Below are 19,088 nucleotides of genomic sequence, written 5' to 3'. Positions count from 1 at the left end.
TTGTGCCAGTACCATATTGCCTTGATTACTGTCGTTTTGTAGTATAGTCTGAAGTCAGCGAGTCTGATTCCGCCAGCTCCGTTTTTTTTCCCTCAAGATTGCCTTGGCTATTCGGGGTCTTTTGTCTCCATACAAACTTTAAGATTTTTTGTTCTAGTTCTGTAAAAAATGCCACTGGTAATTTGACAGGGACTGCACTGAATCTGTAGATTGCTTTGGGTAGTATAGTCATCTTTACAATATTGATTCTTCTAATTCAAGAACATGGTATATTTCTCCATCTGTTTGTGTCATCATTGATTTCTTTCATCAGTGTCTTATAGTTTTCTGAGTACAGATCTTTTACCTCCTCAGGTAGGTTTATTCCTAGGTATTTTATTCTTTGTGTCACAATGGTAAATGGGAATGTTTTCTTAATTTCACTTTCAGATTTTTCATCATTAGTGTATAGGAATGCAAGAGATTTCTGTGCATTAATTTTGTATCCTGCAACTTTACCAAATCCATTGATTAGCTCTAGTAGTTTTCTGGTGGCATCTTTAGGATTCTCTATGTATAGTATCATGTCATCTGCAAACAGTGACAGTTTTACTTCTTCTTTTCCAATTTGTATTCCTTTTGTTTCTTTTTCTTCTCTGATTGCCGTGGCTAGGACTTCCAAATCTATGTTGAATAATAGTGGCAAGAGTGGACATCCTTGTCTTGTTCTGATGTTAGAGGAAATGCTTTCAGTTTTTCACCATTGAGAATGATGTTTGCTGTGGGTTTGTCATATATGGCCTTTATTATGTTGAGGTAGGCTCCCTCTATGCTCACTTCCTGAGGAGTTTTTTATCATAAATCGGTGTTGAATTTTGTCAAAAGCTTTTTCTGCATCTATTGAGATGATCATATGGTTTTTCTTCTTCAATTTGTTAATATGGTATATCACATTGATTGACTTGCATATATTGAAGAATCCTTGCATCCCCAAGATAAATCCCATTTGTTCATGGTGTATGATCCTTTTAATGTGTTGTTGGATTCTGTAAAAACCTCAAATTTTTAAATGGGAAAACGTTTTTGCTATGCAGTAAAACAGGCAAACTGTACCACCATACAGTATAATCACAACCATAAAAAGAAAAACACACAGAAATTATGTTAACAATGCTTATCTCTAGATGAAGAGATACATTCCAGGTAATTTTTATTTCCTTTTTCCCTCTAATTTACTAATTTTTATAATGAGAATGTGTTACTTTTATAAAATTTTCTTATAAATATTTTTTGTGTGTGATTATAAAAACTATGGTAGAAATAAATGAAGCTTATAATTCAGATAATTGAGTCAAAATCAAATTAACATGTAGCTCTAAAAAATGACTATCAAAAGGGCTTCCCTGGTGGTGCAGTGGTTGAGAGTCCGCCTGCCGATGCGGGGGACACGGGTTTGTGCCCTGGTCTGGGAAGATCCCACATGCCGCGGAGCGGCTGGGCCCGTGCGCCATGGCCGCTGAGCCTGCGCGTCCGGAGCCTGTGCTCCGCAACGGGAGAGGCCACAACAGTAAGAGGCCCGCATACCGCAAAAAAATAAAAAAAAAAAAAAAAAAAAAAAGACTATCAAAAGGTCCTTATACAAAAGGAAAATAGGTTTCTGGGGCCATTAAATTACCATATAAGAGTTTGAAAAGCATTGTCTTGGCATCTCAAATATTTTACAACTTTATTAAAGCAGTTAGCTACATTTTCAGTAATCTTTTCATCCTTATTTATTGTACAGGAACAGCTAGTCAAAAAATTAACTATTTTGGGAAAATAACGCAAATAAGTTGTTGACCTATAAATAATGTCTCTTTTTAGGAGCAAAAGACACCAAAAATCAATGAAAACTATTTCTCGACATCATGAAAACAGGAATATGGGCACTAAATTGGTCAACCAGGTTAAGGAGCCACAGTGGCCAGTAATGATCAAAGAATATAAATAAAGCAGCAAGTTTACATGTTCGATATACATCCAAACATGCATTAGCAGTTTATTTGAAATAGACAAAAGTGTTTACAAGTATTTCAAGATATTTGTCAAAAAACTGACTTCTAACATTCTCTTGGCAACAACTAAAGTACCCAAAGAATAAGACCATAAGAAATATTTCTGATACAGACATGCTGGAAAACAACAAAAGATAAAATTTTAAAGAACTGGATGCCAATTTTCATAATAATCAGGTATTAAAAGCACCACAAACCAAAAAGAAAAGACTTAAAAAACCCAAATTTCAGTACTTCCCTGGTGGTCCAGTGTGTGAGACTCCAGGCTCCCAATGCAGGGGGCCCGGGTCCAATCCCTGGTCAGGGAACTAGATCCCGCATGCATGCCACAACTAAGACCCAGGGCAGCCTAAATAAATAAACAAAAAAAGAAAAAGAATGAAACACCAAATTTCTATGTTCAGCGACAGCAAAAGAATTATGGTTTGCAAAGGGTGCTAATGAAATAAACCACAAAAAGGAAGGTGTTAAGATATTTTTTAAAAGGAAGTAGTAAACTTAATTTACTGCAGCATCAGCTCTCTTACAACATTTTATTTTAACAGAATAGTCTAGGTCAGTGGTGGCCAACAGAAACATAATGTGAACCACACATGCAATTTTAAATTTTCAGGCAGCCACGTTAAGTAAAGTAAAAAGAAACAGATGAAATTAATAATATATTTATTTACCCAATACATCCAAACATTATCATTTTAACATGTAATCAGTTTTTTAATTGGAATATTTTAACTTTAAAAAAATACTAAAATCCAATATGTCTTTTTTATACACAGTGTGTCTTAATCTGGATGCTAAATTTCCATCAGAAAAAACTTAGAAAACACTAATTATGAATAATTTTGATACTAAGATTCATAGAAGTTATTTGTATTTACAGTAAATTCATGGCAGTTCATGTCACCTGTTTTCTTGTAAGGCTTTAAAAAAAAAAACAAAAGCTGCATCATATCCCCAAAAGCAGCAGCAGAGAGAATGTAAAAGGACAGAAAGTAAATTAATTTTAAAAGAGTAATGCTGCCAAGATGTAGAGAACAAATGTATGGACACCAAGGGGGGAAAGTGGTGGGGGTGGGATGAACTGGGAGTTTGGGATTGACATATATACGCTAATATGTATAAAATAGATGACTAGTAAGAACCTGCTGTATAAAAACTAATTTAATAAAATTCAAAAAAAAAAAAAAGATTACTGCCGCCAGAGAAGATGTTAGAGGGAGAAGGGATGGTAGCCCCACTGCAGTGAGAAGGGTGCCTGAGGGACACCAGCCCAGAGGAGCTAAGAGAATGGCTACTCTGAACTGTTTGTACTCTCAACACCCTGACACCAATGGCATGGTGTTTTTCGTGCCACCAACAAATTTTTCAGCTCTCTGGTCCCCAACTGGGTGTCCTACGGATTCAATTCATTTCTGACACTAACCACCTGGAGTAAGCATGGACTCCGCAGATTAAGGGCTCAGTCCTACAACAGTGTCTCCACTTCAGATGCTTGCAAGTCCCAGGTTGCCACCTATACTTCTGACCAACGAACAATAAATCTGGGGTTTCCATGACCCCCTCCTCAGGTTTGACAACTTGCCAGAGTGGCTCAAAGAACTCAGGAACAGCCAAATGGAAGAGATGCATAGGGCAAGGTATAGGAGGAGGAGGGCCACAGAGCTTCCATGCCCTCCCTCTCTGATGTACCCCCTCCTAGCACCTTGAAGTGTTCATGAACCCAGAAGCTCTCTAAACCCTGTTGATTAGGGGGTTTTATGGAGGTTTTACTACATACGCTTGGTTGAGTAAATCACTGGCCATCAGTGAGTAGCTCAATCTCCAGCTCCTCTTCCCCTCCTCCCACAGAGGTGGAGGCGGGAATAATGCTGAAAGCTCCAACCCTCTAATCATGGCAGGGTCTTTCTGGTGACCAGCCCCTACCCTGAAGCCATCTAAGGGCCAGCCAGTCAAGAGTCACCTCATTAGAGCAAAAGATACTCCCATCCCTCTGGAACTTCCAAGGCATTTAGGAGCTCTGCCAGGAATCAGGGGTAAAAATCACATAAATTATTTCTAGACTATGCCAATTCATACATACATTTAGGATAATGAGAAGCAAGTCTGTCACTCTCAGAGAAGTGGGGTGTACATATATGGAAAAGGGGAAAGCTAGAATGAACTCTGTGTTGAATGAGCATTAGAGATATCAACGTGAACTCATGGTTTTCAATAGATATAGATGTATACACACAAACAGAGGCAAAAACACATGCATACACATAAATATTTCCTAACTCTTCACTAGAAGAGTCTGGAAACAGTGATGCCCCAGGAGCCTTGTGCACACTTGACCCCCAGATCTCATTTTCTGAATTCTGTTCTACCATAAAAGGAACCAGGCTCCTTGGAGAAATGGCTGGTCCACTGCTGGGATGCAGAAAGAGGAAGAAGAACCTGGAATATCTTGTACAAAAAGTAAGATTATTATCAAAAAATGATAAGATCATGTTCATTAAAAGGACACAGGAAGCAGCTTCTGGCCAGATGTGGGACAATTGCTATGTCTGGATGTATTTCACAGTAAAAAGTTTTTTTTAAAAGTATTACTATATCTGTCCATCATGTGAAGAGGGAAAAAATTATATTGTGTAACATTTAGTTAAGTACTGGTTGTTAAAGAAGTCATCTTTAGTCACTGTAGAGGGTAAGGATGACAGATGTTTAAAATACTAAACTAATAAGGTATTCAAACCAAGTGAATACTCAGTAAGATCTATGAAAGCCTGGAAGGGTGGTATTATTGGGAAGTATGGCAGTTTCACTTCTGTCCTTATAAGAGGAATGGAAAACAGTCAAGATTCTCAGCACAGAAATCAAAGCTATGCTTTAGCCATAAGATGCTCACCAGCAACATATCACTAACGCTCCCCTCTCCACTTATGTCCAAGAGGAAAAAAAAATCTGTAGAGACATAAACTACTGGTACAAACGCAACACAGTTTGTTCACGAAAAGTAAAATCTAAACTAGCACCTCTATGTAGTAGAGTGCTTGGTTAGGCAGAACCAATATTTAAATTGAGAGTCTAATGTTTAAAAATTTCTGTTTTTTTTTTTTTTTGTCCAGGCAAAAAAGAGCAAGGTACCTTGGAGTCATCATCATTTTTCTGAAAGAACCACTTGAGTGGACCTTCTCAGTTGGTAACTGAAGCAAATTCTCTGGACCAAGAGAAAGGGTGCACAGTAGACTCTATTCTGACTTGATAAAAGCTATCCCTATGAGTAATATTAAATAGTCCTGAAATAAGATAAAGTGTGTAGAAAGTATGCAAGAAAAGGCCAGAAAGTGTTCTGGTAAGCAACTAAGACTCCAAGGCGTTCCCTTTTAAGTGTACTGTTTTTAGAAATTCTCTGATTCACTTAAATGGCCCTGAACGAGGTCCACTGGCAGCAAAGTTTCCCCCATGTTATACATACACAATGACGCAACTTACCTTGAAATAAAGGAGAATGAAAATCTAACCCTATGCCTGGGGATGAAAGAGGGAGGGGTGATTTGCACAGTGTGTAGCTGAAGCTGAAAACCCTTAGAGGCCCAGCTACTCTAACCACAACAGTAATATTCTGTAAATCTGTCATATTTTGAGGTGACATCTTGTGTGCCTTAAGTATGGTTACCCCTGGTGTAATGGTATAGGATTGTCTGACTTCAAAGAACCATTTTAGCCTAAAGAATATCCAGGAATCCAGGCCTATGGGTTGATATGCTTATTATTCTGTGCTGGTGGGTAGGTATATAAGCAAATACCACTAATGCACTTTAAGAGTATTACCAAACTTAATACAAAGTCTTGTTACTTGGAGAAGAAAATTTAACTTACCAGGAAATCTTACTGGAGATGAGGTAACATCTTATTTCCATAACAATGCTGAATAAATTAAACATTCCAGAGGATTTCAAAACATAATTATGTAATTTATACAAGATTTCTATTTGGAGTTCATAGAAACAAGAGAGGCAAATACTTCCCAATAGTATATATAAAATGTCAAAGTAAACAGTGAAGAGAAGGAAAAAGAGGTAAGATTAAAAAAAAAAAAATCAGGGAAAAAAGTCAATTCATACTGTCAGTATCAAGAACTAAAGCTACAAAAAAAAAAAAGAACTAAAGCTACAAACTATAACCTCAATCTCCAAAGTAAATAAAACTAAGTCCTATGGAAATTATAGCAATTAACATGTTGATCTATTCATTGTAGATCCAATATCCTTAAGTCTGCTTTCCTGGTGAGTAAAAGGTAGCATTGATACAATTTTAGGAATCTGTAAGTCCAATTAATTATTACTAACAATGTAAAACTTGAATATGAACAATCTGTATACACAGAAGTCATCTAAAGACCACTGACCAAAATCCCACTAACACTATAACCATTCAATTTGTCTCTATTAGGTAGAAATTTGATACACATAGAACACTAGAAATAATATTCCTTCTCCTTAAAGATTTAAGTCTGAACAGAACGTTCTAGGGACCTCCCTGGTGGTCCGGTGGTTAAGACTTCATGCTTCCACTGCAGGGGGCGCGGGTTCCATCCCTGGTCTGGGAACTAGGATCCCGCATGTTGAGTGGCCAAATAAATAAAACTAATAAAAATAAATAAACTGAACATTCTATATCCAATGTAAATAACCAATGTAAATAGCATCTAAAAAACCTTGGACACACCAAGAAGTTAATAAAACAAACACGCCATCTCCCTCCTTATAGCATCTATATATGTACACTAGCTAAAAGGCCACTGGAGAGTTATTTCATGAACTCAAAGTATAAAAGGTACATGTTGCTCAACGACAAATTATAATTGCTAAACAGAGCAAAAGGACTTAGAATTCCACTAGAACTCAAACTTCTTCCCGGTTTAACTGAAGTATTTTGCAGTGGAAAAAACAAGGACTCAGATAGGCCATGTGATCTTAAACAAGTTATTAAACCTGAGTTAGCTTCCCCAAATAAAAAGTAAGAACATATCTGCCTTGTACTGTTGTTGTGAAAATAACAAAAAATATGATATGGGCATAGTACTGTGCCTGTCACAAGAAAAAAAAAGTCCTATTAGGTAAGTAAGTATTAGTAATTATTAATACTTTTCAGATTAATTAGCAAGGAACACTCTTCAAAAAGACAAGGGCTAGGGCTTCCCTGGTGACGCACTGGTTAAGAATCCGCCTGCCATTGCAGGGGACATGGGTTCAAGCCCTGGTCCAGGAAGATCCCACATGCCGTGGAGCAAGTAAGCCTGTGTGCCACAACTACTGAGCCTGCGCTTTAGAGCCCGCGAGCCACAACCACTGAAGCCCGCGAGCCACAACTGCTGAAGCCCGCACGCCTAGAGCCCGTGCTCCGCAACAAGAGAAGCCACTGCAATGAGAAGCCCGCGCAACGCAACGAAGAGCAGTCCCCACTCGCCTCAACTAGAGAAAGCCTGCGCACAGCAACGAAGAACCAACGCAGCCAAAAATAATAAATAAATAAAATAAACAAATTTAAAAAAAAAGACAAGGGCTGAAGAAAGTATATGCAGTTTTTAGGCTTTTTGTTGTAAAACAAGTCCACTTTGACCACATCCTAGAAACAGCATAATAATTAAGAATCTTTCTCGTAATGGAGATCTGTTTCCTCAAGTGACACACAAAGATGGTCATTTTAGATGCTCCACTAATAAAGTATGTATCACAGGACTAATACGCAAAGGTAGCATTAATGCCAGGAGAGAAACAAACTGTTTAAGAATCAGCACATCACTCCCAACGACTGAGTATTCTGGAAACTAGTTGATAAATGGCATATGAAGTATGAAAACTCTTTAGATTGAATTTAACCATTCATAAAGAATAACCAAAATTAAAACAGTAACTGGCTTAGAATAGACACTTACGATAGATACTGAAGCAGAGAAAGCAGACAAAATATTATATTTCAATGCTTCAACTTTTTAGACCTTTCCTTGATCATCTATCTATCCACGTCATCCTTGATCACGCCTTCTACTTACCTAATCTTTCTTGCCCCGTATTTGTTGAAACTTGTCTAAAGAAATGGCCTACTATTTTTGTCTCTACTTCTTAACCTCCCTCCGCCACTCTTTAAACCCACTGCAAAGTTTCCACTCTTCTGAAACTGTTAAGATCACCAAATATCTGGAGCAAATGTGACATAATGTTAATTTTTGTTAATTCTGCATGTATATGTGAGTTTGTGATAACATCCTTTGTATATCTTTTCCAAAAAAGGAAGTACTATTTTATTATTAATAGAGAATACATTTTTTAAAAATATTTAACACTTCAGTTATAAAAGCACCACCACACTGTATGTTCTTTGTGGTGTGAATTATATCTCAATAAAGCTATTTCTTTTTTAAAGCACAACTTAACACACGATCTAGATACAGCACATTCCAACAGAACCTTCTGCCATGATGGAAATGTTCTATATGTGCCATCCAGTATGGTAGCCACACATGGCTTCTGACCACTTGAAATGTGGCCAGTACAACTGAAGGATTAAGTTTAAAGTTTTCATTTCATTTTAATTAATTTAAATTTAAATAGCCACCTAAGGCTTTATAGATAGAGAAATTTAGTGACAGTGACCAGCCCAGAAATCCAGGATATTAGCAGAGACTTATACATCTACTTATGTGCTCCTCCCTTATGCAACCTCCCCTCTCATGTAGATAATCTTGAATGTTGCTGGTTAATGACTTAATAGCCAAATGCAATAAACAACTTCAACTGCCTAAACTAATCTCTACACTTTTTTTCTATGCCTTCTAACATCCATTATCCACAACTACTACTATGCCAATTGGACTTCTCTGCTATATTCCTTCCTGGAATTTTATTCCCTTGATATTACCATTCTCCTAGTGTTCTACTTAGCCTAACCCCTGGGCTCCTTTTTCCTTTGCCCATCCATCAATTATTCCCATTTTGCCCTAGGCCCATTATTCTCCCCTGTCTCTTCCTCTACTTCTCTCTTCATATATATCCTCTCCTTAGATGATTCCATTTACTTCCATTATTTCAGCTATGACTAATATAAACAGCCTCTATTTCTACCTCAGACCCATTATTTGAGCTTCATGAATGTATCCAACAGCCTGGCTGAACTTCCTGGAGGTTTCACAAGTATCTCAAAGTCAACATGTCAAACTGAATACATCTTCATACCCCTTCCCCTCTCAAAAAAACAAAACTCCTTTCTTATGCCCTCCCTCAGTTGACAGAACCATCACTATCCCCACCCATCCTCTTACCCATGCTTCATTTTTCCTCCAAACTCCACTTAATCACTAAACTCTGCATATTTTATCTACTAAATATTTAAAGATTCCACTCCTCTATTACTGTCCTAGTTCAGGCCCTAGAAATCTCATACCCACACATAAAACTAAACTCTACACATCCCTCGTACTCCTTAAATCCATTCTCCACAATTACTACTACGCAAATCTGCCAATTAACTTCTCTGCTTAAAATTCTCTCCACCACCTACAGTTGAGCATTTGTGTGGGAAGGGTGTGAGGACAGTTGGAAGAGCATGTAAATATGATAATGTCTAGGAACTCTTCAGCATGTTAAAGAGATGATATGCTGTATTTCCCAAACTTACCTTAATCCACAATGATCTACCAGTCCAAGTAAAAAGGATATCCACAAAGAGATGAATACAGTCATCCCTCAGTGTCCACCAGGGACTAGTTCCAGGGATGCTCTCCAACCCCCACCCCATGGATACCAAAATCCACGGATGCTCAAGTCCCTTCTATAAAACAGTGCTGTGTTTGCATATAACTTATACACATCCTCCTGTATACTTTAAATCATCTCTAGATTATTTATAATACCTAACACAATGTGAATGCTAATATAAATAGTTGTGAACACGATGTAAGTGCTATGCACACAGTTGCTACAAGTGCAGCAAATTCAACTTTTGCTTTTTGGAACTTTCTGGCATTTCTTTTTCCTGAATATTTTCTATCTACAGTTGGTTGAACCTGTGGATGCGGAACCTGCAGATATGGAGGGCGACTGCATATCATGTTATTTAGCTCAAAACTATTAGCCATGAAGATGATCCTATCATTATCCCAAACAACCTGTTTACTTCTATCGACTAATAGAGGAAATGTGTACATCAATAATTATTTGATTCACTAATTCGCTTCACCTCTCACTGTTTGGTTTATATATTAGTGTTTGATTAACACAAAACCATTCACCATGTACATAATGACCAAAACACAGATCATCTGTCACTGAGAAGCTGAACCCTGCCTGCACAAAAGGCATCTACAGAAACAGTGGTTTTACTTAACTAACCCGAATATGACGATTATACCAAGTAGATTTCCAAACACTTTCTGAAATTATTCTTAAACTCTTACGTTTCTTAAGATTTCTTAAATTCCAGGGAAAACTGTATTTGCTTGTGGTGACAAACAGCTTATCTGATGATTCTTTTCTAAAAATCATTAAGCAATTAATGTAGCACAGCACATTTAATATGTTAATCTTGTAATGCCAAGACTCAAGTCACAACATCAAAAACTAAATTCTTTATGAACGCCCACCTGAAAAGTCTAAATTAATACAAATTAAGGTGGACATTATACAATCAATTAAGTCAACCACAAAACCAAGCAAATACTAAAGTTTCTCCTCTTCTGCAGAACATATCAATAACCAATCTTTTTTTTTTTTTTTTTTTTTTTTGCGGTACGAGGGCCCCTCACTGCCGTGGCCTCTCCCATTGCGGAGCACAGGCTCCAGACGCACAGGCTCAGCGGCCATGGCCCACGGGCCCAGCCGCTCCGCGGCATGTGGGATCCTCCCAGACCAGGGCACGAACCCGTGTCCCCTGCATCGGCAGGCGGACTCCCAACCACTGCGCCACCAGGGAAGCCCAATAACCAATCTTTTTAAAGCCACACACAAAATTAAGCCTGCCACCTGTCAAAAGCATAGTCCTCTTCCAAATAAAAACACTCTTAAGAAAAGCTTCTGGCAATTTCTCTTCAGTCTGAAAAACTACTCCCCTCCTTAAGATATAATAAAATCCCTAAACTGACAGAACAAAAAGCTCCTAAAACCCAACTTTAACTAAGAAGTTTAAAATAATTAATTTGTAACAAATGATAACTTAGAGCCTTCAAATGGATTTTTTTAAAAGAATCATCGTTTACATTTTTCAAAGTACCTTCACATAGTATTTCAGTTGCTTCTCAACAATCCTGTGAAGTCAGTAAGACATGTTACTAATAAATCAGTGTTACAGATTAAGTTCCTTACTCAGGGTCAGGTAATTGGGTAACAAAGTTTTCTGCCTTTGAGTCGGTTTCCGTTATACAGTGTTGTATTATACCAGAGTCAATCTCCAAATACAAGATTAGAAAATCTGCTGTGGACCAATGAAAGGCAAGGAATATGGATGAAACAACCCCGAGATCTACAACTATTTCTAATAACAGAAAAAACTTAATATTTATCAAAGTATATTGAGCATCTATCGATACTTATATCTTCAAAAACCCCAAAGATTAGTGGAGTAGACAAAGAATGTACATGATTTTTAATCAATGTGAAGAAAAGTATAAGAATGATCCCAAGAGGAAAGATCCTAGTAAATTCGGGAAACTAGTAATTCAGAAAGGCTGCCATTTGGGAAGGTGACAGGTCATGAAATTAGAAAGTTAGTCAGAGGACAGCTAAAGCTAAGGAATTTGAAAACACTGATGACACCATGTTCAACTCCAACATTTCTCCGATAAGTATGGTAGCCAAAGTAAGAGTTCTGCTACATTTTTCAAGCATAAATGTAAACAAATCAAAATTTTCATCAGTACCCTCAAAGATAGCCTAAAAAAGATGCTGCATCATCACAGTTAATATTTATGTGCCAGGCTCTGTCCTAAATGTTTTTTATATATACTAATTCATTTAATCATCACAACAACTCTGTAAAATAAGTGCTCTTATTACATTCCATTTTACAGATAATAAACTAGCACAGAAGTTTACCCAAGGTTACACAATCATTAACTGAGCCAGGATCTGAATTGAAAGTCAGGCATTTTAAGTTCTTAATCACTGTGTTATACTGCAGAAAAATAGTGCCTTCTCCAAATTCAGGTCATGCTAAGTCTCACCTATTCCTGCACACTTGATTGACTTATTTTAAACACGGGACCAAGCAAAATGCAAGATGCTAACAATAAGTAAATATAAAGAACTGGTACAGCAAAACCTGATAACTAATTATAGTGAATTTTTCCCTAGTATATGAACATTTTCAGAAATTTTAATTTGAACATAACCACTATTGCTGTTTTTACAGCTTTATCTAAAAAATTTAGAAGTTACCAGAAAACACAAATAACAGGTTTAAGATGACTTCTGAAAATGAGAGCCCCGTTTTAGATGAACGTTTCCACAGGGATTAATAACTAGGGTGACTTTCAAATGACCAGGATCTTGCACTAGCATCCAAATGTCAAAGAGTGAACTGAGTCACCAGGCAACAAAAGATTCCCAATTTGTTTTACACAAAAACAATCTCTTGGGCATCCCTGGTGGCGCAGTGGTTAAGAATCTGCCTGCCAATGCAGGGGACTCAGGTTCAAGCCCTGGTCTGGGAAGATCCCACATGCCACAGAGCAGCTAAGCCCGTATGCCACAACTACTGAGCCTGCGCTCTAGAGCCCATGAGCCACAACTACTGAGCCGGTGCTCTAGAGCCCATGAACCACAACTACTGAGCCTGTGAGCCACAACTACTGAAGCCCACGTGCCTAGAGCCCGTGTTCTGCAACAAGAGAAGCCACCGCACCAAAACAAAGAGCAGTCCCCGATCACTGCAACCAGAGAAAGCCAATGTGTAGCAATGAAAACCCAACGCAGCCATCAATCAATCAATCAATCAATCTATATTTAAAAAATGGTCATCAAAAACAAATCAAAAGGGCTTCCCTGGTGGCACAGTGGTTGAGAGTCCGCCTGCCGATGCAGGGGACACGAGTTCGTGCCCCGGTCCGGGAAGATCCCACATGCCGCGGAGCGGCTGGGCCCGTGAGCCATGGCCGCTGAGCCTGCGCATCTGGAGCCTGTGATCCGCAATGGGAGAGGCCACAACGGTGAGAGGCCGGCGTAACGCAAAAAAAAAAAAAAAAAAAAAAAAAACAAACCCAAAAGAAAATCTCTCTTTCCAAGTTCTTACACTAGAAACAACTGTGATATTAAAGGTAAATAAGAGAAAAGGAAAACATTTAAGCTCTTAAGACTTAAGAACTAACTATATCATTAAAAAAAAAACCTAAATGTAATTCTTTTTCAATAAATCATAATAATAATTTAAAATATATGCAATAAATCTACATATATTTTAAATTAAATCTTACCTACCCAAAATTATCCTGTCCTTAATTCTATTCGGTCCTGTTTAGAAGGGACAAAGGATTACTTCAAACAAGTCACCAATCATTCTTTAATTTGCACAGCAGCTACCCTTGAGTTACCTGAATTCTGCCCATACTCCAAAAATCAGTGACTCGGAGAATTTAAGAACAAACAAGAAAAACTCCAAAGACTATTCCCTGAAATTCAGTTCCTGAAACTAAGAGTTACTGCAGGTTCCTAAAAAACAAGAAATGTGGCACAAATTTAAAAAATACAGGTAAGAAAAATCCTCAATGTTCAAATGGGAAGATACAGTTCAATGAATTATTTTAAGAACTATAGCAAAGAAATGTTATGGTTTCTTAACCACAGAACCACATCCAATTTCTGCAGCACTGACAAACTTTTCATAAAACATTAATATCATATACTCATGATGAGACATGAGTCTTAACTTGCGAAAAGCCAGAGAAAAATAGACTATAAGTATTTTGGAGCTTCATCAAAATTTATGATTTGACCTCTCCTTTCAGGTAGGTCTGGAAACAATCTCATCAATATATCAAGTGAACTCAGTATTTAGAAGTAGCATGGGGAGAAAAGTGCTTAGAGTAGAGCAACCATTCTTGAATTTCCATGTTTTCTTCAAGCAAACTATGCTATGTTTCTTTAAAACAAAAAGCAAAGAAGAACCCTTCCTAAAAATGCAACGTAAATTCTGCAAAGTCCAGCAATAACATTTTCTGACCAAGCCAACAGAGAAGTAAAATTAAAGCACAGCCTACCTAATAAAACCAGGTAAAGAAATTTTCATCTTAAAAGATCTGTTATCTCTTAAAATCCTGTGGTATCAAAGTATTACCTACATATTATTTATTAAGAGTCAATATTTGTTTTACTAAGTAACTATGCATATTGTGACTCTAAAAATAAGCTTGATTGAAACAAATTTGACTTGTATACCACACTCACCCATTCTCCACCCCAAAAAGCCTATTTATTTCTCCATTTGAAGTGATAAAATCAACACCCAAATCAGAAGTCTGGAATTTGCCACGGTTACAGGATAGGATTTCTCCAAAAATCTGACAGTAACTTCCACGCCAAAACAGAACAGCTTCATTTGAGATTTACTAATTAACCATCTACTGTATTACAAATGCTTTAACATTTCTCAAATTATTAGAATCCCAACCAGTTTAATTTCCGTTCTTTATCAACCCAAGCAAGTCATTTACCTGCTCTATGACTTCAGGTTCTTTATTTATCAAATAAGCAGCTGGGCAGAATAACCTAAGATCTCTTCCAGTTTTAATACATAAGATTTTTAACTCGACAACTGAACACAATATTTCTCCAGTCCTCCTACAGAAAACTATGCATATTAATAAATATACATTTAGTGAAAAAAAGCTTTCCTTTTTTCCTAGTGATTTAGTAATCCCTTGGCTTGTCCTTCAGTTTAGATCCAAAGACAAAAACCCAAACATTAACCTACTGAATAGGTTATTAGGCAAAAGTTCTGTCCAAAAAATCATAAACACTGTCCAACTACTGCTATAAAGGATCCTGGGGCTAAGATAATCACATTTTAAAAACCAAAATGAAAAATCGTAGAAGTAGGGTCAAATGACATATATGGAAGGTTCCAAACCAGGGTACCAAACAAATGAACTAGGATTCATTTGGTTCTCCAGCCAAACCCTGAACTAACGTAAAAATAATATGGCGACATTATTATACGTAAGGATAGCAGATATTCTTTTGTTTAACCATGACCATGCCTAGGTAGAGAACAAAAATCTAAAAAGTCATCAGTTCTAGGAAAAACTGAGAAGCTTAGACAAAATTCTTATTCTGACATTAGACAAATTGAGGTTTTCTTCCCCACTGTATCATTAGTTTCAGGATAATAAACTATCAGAAAATTCCAAGTGACAAAAAAGGAAAACACACACATTGCATCCATAAGGTGCTCAACATTTACTTGGGTCTAGTCTTAAGAGAGTAAGGTAACTAATTAAGGGAAAAAAAAAACTGTTAAAAAGCACCTATTCAAACATGAAACTATAGAAAAATAAAATCCAGGATCAGTAGCAATAAGCACCTGAGGTACAAAAAAGAAACAGGTGTCCGCCTGTAAACCAAAAGAAATCAGACATAAGTTTTTGAGTATGACTGACCAACCAGAATAAAGTTATAGTTTCACAATTTTTTTTAAAAAAAGGTCTGCCACCTTCCCAACTCTAAAACACTATAAAATTGAGTAGGTTTTATTTCACAGTGCCTTAGAAGTTCTATATCACTAACTATAAAACTTAAGAAATTACATTCCAAAAAAACCTGTCAGTTTTGAAGTTTACTTCCTTCCACATGTTAATTTCCCTTCACACTTGATATGGCCTTGGTCATTTGGAAGGTGACATTCAAAGGGTTAAGTGTTAACATATTAGTTCATGGATAATAGATAAATTCCCAGATCACTCAGGTACTTTCATACCCTAATTCAGCTTGGTCCATTTTCTTGGCAAGAAGAATATGGATACTGGCATTTTTCATGTATAATGTAAGTGGCTTTTTCATTCAGTTCAACTCTGCTTCTTCCAATAATCTATGTATGTTCACTTCCAGGTGAGGACAACATTCAATCAAGCTGCTACAGGTCAAGCAACAAGTAGCCCAAACCCAGCTACTTAAACCTAGAATATCCTTGTCAACCAGGATGACACACCATGAAAATCATTTCATTTACACCATGAAAACCTCCCAGAGAGGTGAAAAAGGAAGCTTTGTGACTCCTTTGTACTCCTGGGAAAGTCTGGCTTAAAAACTTTTTACAACAAAGTTAAAACAACGATAATGACATTACGACTCTCAAAGCACATATACAATTTTACATAAGCTCCTGTACTACCCACAGTATAGTGAATGGGCTGAAGACATACTAGTTTTAATTAACAACGTCAGATCACTGCTAGCTATCACAAGGTTTATGCACCATTAGGTGAAACTGTATCAACCACTTACTATAACTTTCTAGTCCCAAACTATTTATCCAGAGAAGGAAGCCTTTCTTATAGTTTATTAAATGCTTGTGTGATCACCAACTAAGATATATCCAAAGGAAAGTCAGTCAGGAACAAGGTCGTTCTTAATCTAAAAGGACAGCCTGATCTCAGGAACGGAAACACGCATCTAACACACCAGCAGCTCATCACTGCAGACCCCCTGAGGAGCACAAGGCAAGAAGACTGTACTTTCCTACCTCAAAAACTTCCCCACTAATTCCGTTTCCTGCCAGACGAGTAAAACAATGACGAATAGGCAATGCGTTTGTATCAGGATGACTTTCATCACTCCTCCCTAGCAGCACATCTCTTTGGCTACCAATACTAACTCCTATCCTATCCAAACACCTAGATGCATGCCCCAAATTCTGGTTTCTCTTCCAAAAGCTGGGCTCCCCCCATTTCGGAGCAAACAATCAGAGAAAGACATGCAAAGGGCGAACTCGGCAAACTGGCCGAACCGAGCCAAATCGGGGATCCAAACCACCGAGAAATAAAGAAGTAGGTGGGGCATACCTGCAGTTCACACCAGGCGACCTCCACGGTGGTTTCGGTGTCCAGACCTTTGTAGACCGTCTTAAAGGAGCCCCTGCCGATCTCGATGTCAAACTTGAGAAAGCGGCCATCATTGGACATTCCCACGGCCTTGGTCTCCAGCTCTTCGATGTCATCCTGCTGCTGGCTCCGTTCCTCCTGGGGTTCCTTGGCGCTGCCGCCGCCGCTGCCACTTCTCGACGACGGGGGCTCCTCTTTGCTCCCCGCGTGGCCGGGCTGGGCAACCTGGCGGTCTCTGCCAGCGCTGCCCGGGGCCGAGGCGGCGGCTGGGCCCGCGGCGACCGGCTCCCCGGGGGCGGCGGCGGCGGCGGGCGGCTGCTGGGCCACATGGGCGGCAGCGGGGGTCAGGGTCTCCTCGCGCTGGGGCTCCGGGGGGCTCCGTTGCGGGACCACCGCGGCCGCGCTCGTCTGGGGCAGCGGGAGCGGGAGGCCGGGCAGCTCCAGCGCCGTGGCGTTGGAGTCGCAGATAACGCTGCGGCGGAAGAAGCGGTGCTCGGTGGTGGTGGTCGCGGCCGCCCCCCGGCTGTCCTTGTCCATGGTGTGGCGGCGACGCCGGTACTCCTCCGTCCTGCCGGCTCCGGCGTCGGCCGCCGCGGCGCCCAGTTTCTCTCCCACCGAGGAGTCCGAACTGGAGCCATTCTTGGGGGGAGGCGCCGGCGGCGAGAGGAACAGGGAGCCCGGCGCGCTGCTCTGCTGGTCGGCGGCGCCGCCAGACATGGTGGGAGCGGGAGCGGGAGCGAGGCGGGCGGCTCGAATTCGCAGAAGAAGTGGGCCGGCCCGGGGCGGCGAGGCTGCGGGCCGACGGCCCCTCACTCAGCACTGACTCGGCGGCCCGAGCGGGAGGCGGGGCCGCGGGCCCGGTTGCGGCGGCCGCTGCGGCTCTCGAGGCGCGCTGGTCGGGGGCGGCGGCGGGGCGGAGGCACGGGGGCTGGCGCCTCACGGCCCGCAGCCATCGTGCGGCAAGCGGCTGCCGGGCGGGCTGGAGCGCCGGGGGCGCGCGGTCATGGGGGCGGCGCGGCGGCCCGCACCGAGTCCAGACGGAGGCGGCCCGGCTGCCCGCCGCCGCCGCGGCACGGGGCGGGCTGGGCCCTGAGGCGGCGGCGCGCGCGGACCCCCGAGCGGCGGCTGCTCGGCGCGGAAGCAGGGGAGGCCGCGCCGGGGCTCGCGGCCAGGCGGGTGGCCGCTCCTCCTCCCCGCCCTGCTGGACGGCCTCACAGGCCGCCCATCGCCCGACGCGAGGGGCCGACGCGCGACGCGGAGGAGCGGCCCCCGGCCCCGGGCCTCGCCGCCCGCCCCGGGCCGGGCGGACCCCGTCCTCTCTGGGCCGGGGCCGGGGGCTGACGGAGGGAGGGCTGGCGTGGGAGGGCCCGAGCCTGCTGCTCCTCCGGGCCGAGGAGGGCCGGGAGAAGAAGGGCAGTCACCCGGTTGGGCACCTTCTGTCACGAAGACGGGTGCAGATACGCCGCGACAGAAACGCGGCGTCCGCGGGCGAAACTCGGCGCTAAATGGCGCCGGGAGTCTGAAGCCTCCACACAGCCCGCTCGAGCCCCGCCCCCCGCTGCACGGGGCACCCCACCCCCCACCCCGCTCGCGGGGCTCTCGCGCAGGCGTGCCCGCCCCGAGACCCACTGGGACTTGTAGTTGGCGCCTTGAGGAATGAATGGGACAGAGGAGGAAGGCGCCTACAACTCCCGTGATGCCCTGCGATGGCTTAGGCTGATGCCTGACGGGAGCTGTAGTTCTCTCTGAAACCTCCCCTTCTGGAAGGCGGATGGGAGCGTCACCGTGAGTCGCTAAGCCCCATCCTTCAGTGGGCGCTAGCTAGGAAAATCATGACTTAGGCATTAATTGTGTTAGGAAGGAAGGGAGAAGAAAAGGAGAGGGAGGCAGGACAAGGGGAGAGGCTCCCACCATGCTGTGCCGAGGCGAGAGCGAGCTCTTGGGGTTGCCATGGATGGAAAAAGAGCTGCTGTTCCTGTTTAATGTGG

At 41.2% G+C, this 19,088-nt stretch overlaps 1 protein-coding gene across 19 annotated transcripts in view; it reads right to left on the bottom strand.

Moving 5' to 3' along the window:
- The window catches only part of WNK1 (WNK lysine deficient protein kinase 1), a 136,210-nt gene extending 117,602 nt beyond the window's left edge, over window positions 1-18,608 (bottom strand). For 8 of the 19 annotated variants that reach the window (XM_033867230.2, XM_033867235.2, XM_033867231.2 and 5 more), the window contains exon 1: window positions 17,062-18,608. In XM_033867230.2, coding sequence (XP_033723121.1) covers window positions 17,062-17,817 — 756 coding nt within the window. In that variant the 5' untranslated portion in view covers window positions 17,818-18,608. The remainder of the gene's footprint in view (window positions 1-17,061) is intronic. The other 11 variants (XM_019925907.3, XM_019925909.3, XM_019925912.3 and 8 more) reach the window with 5 other exon arrangements.
- Window positions 18,609-19,088: the final 480 nt, after the last annotated feature.

This window comes from Tursiops truncatus, chromosome 11 (assembly GCF_011762595.2).
Source record: "Tursiops truncatus isolate mTurTru1 chromosome 11, mTurTru1.mat.Y, whole genome shotgun sequence".
In the NCBI taxonomy this organism is placed as follows: domain Eukaryota; kingdom Metazoa; phylum Chordata; class Mammalia; order Artiodactyla; family Delphinidae; genus Tursiops; species Tursiops truncatus.
This window is presented reverse-complemented; position numbering and strand designations above follow the sequence as displayed.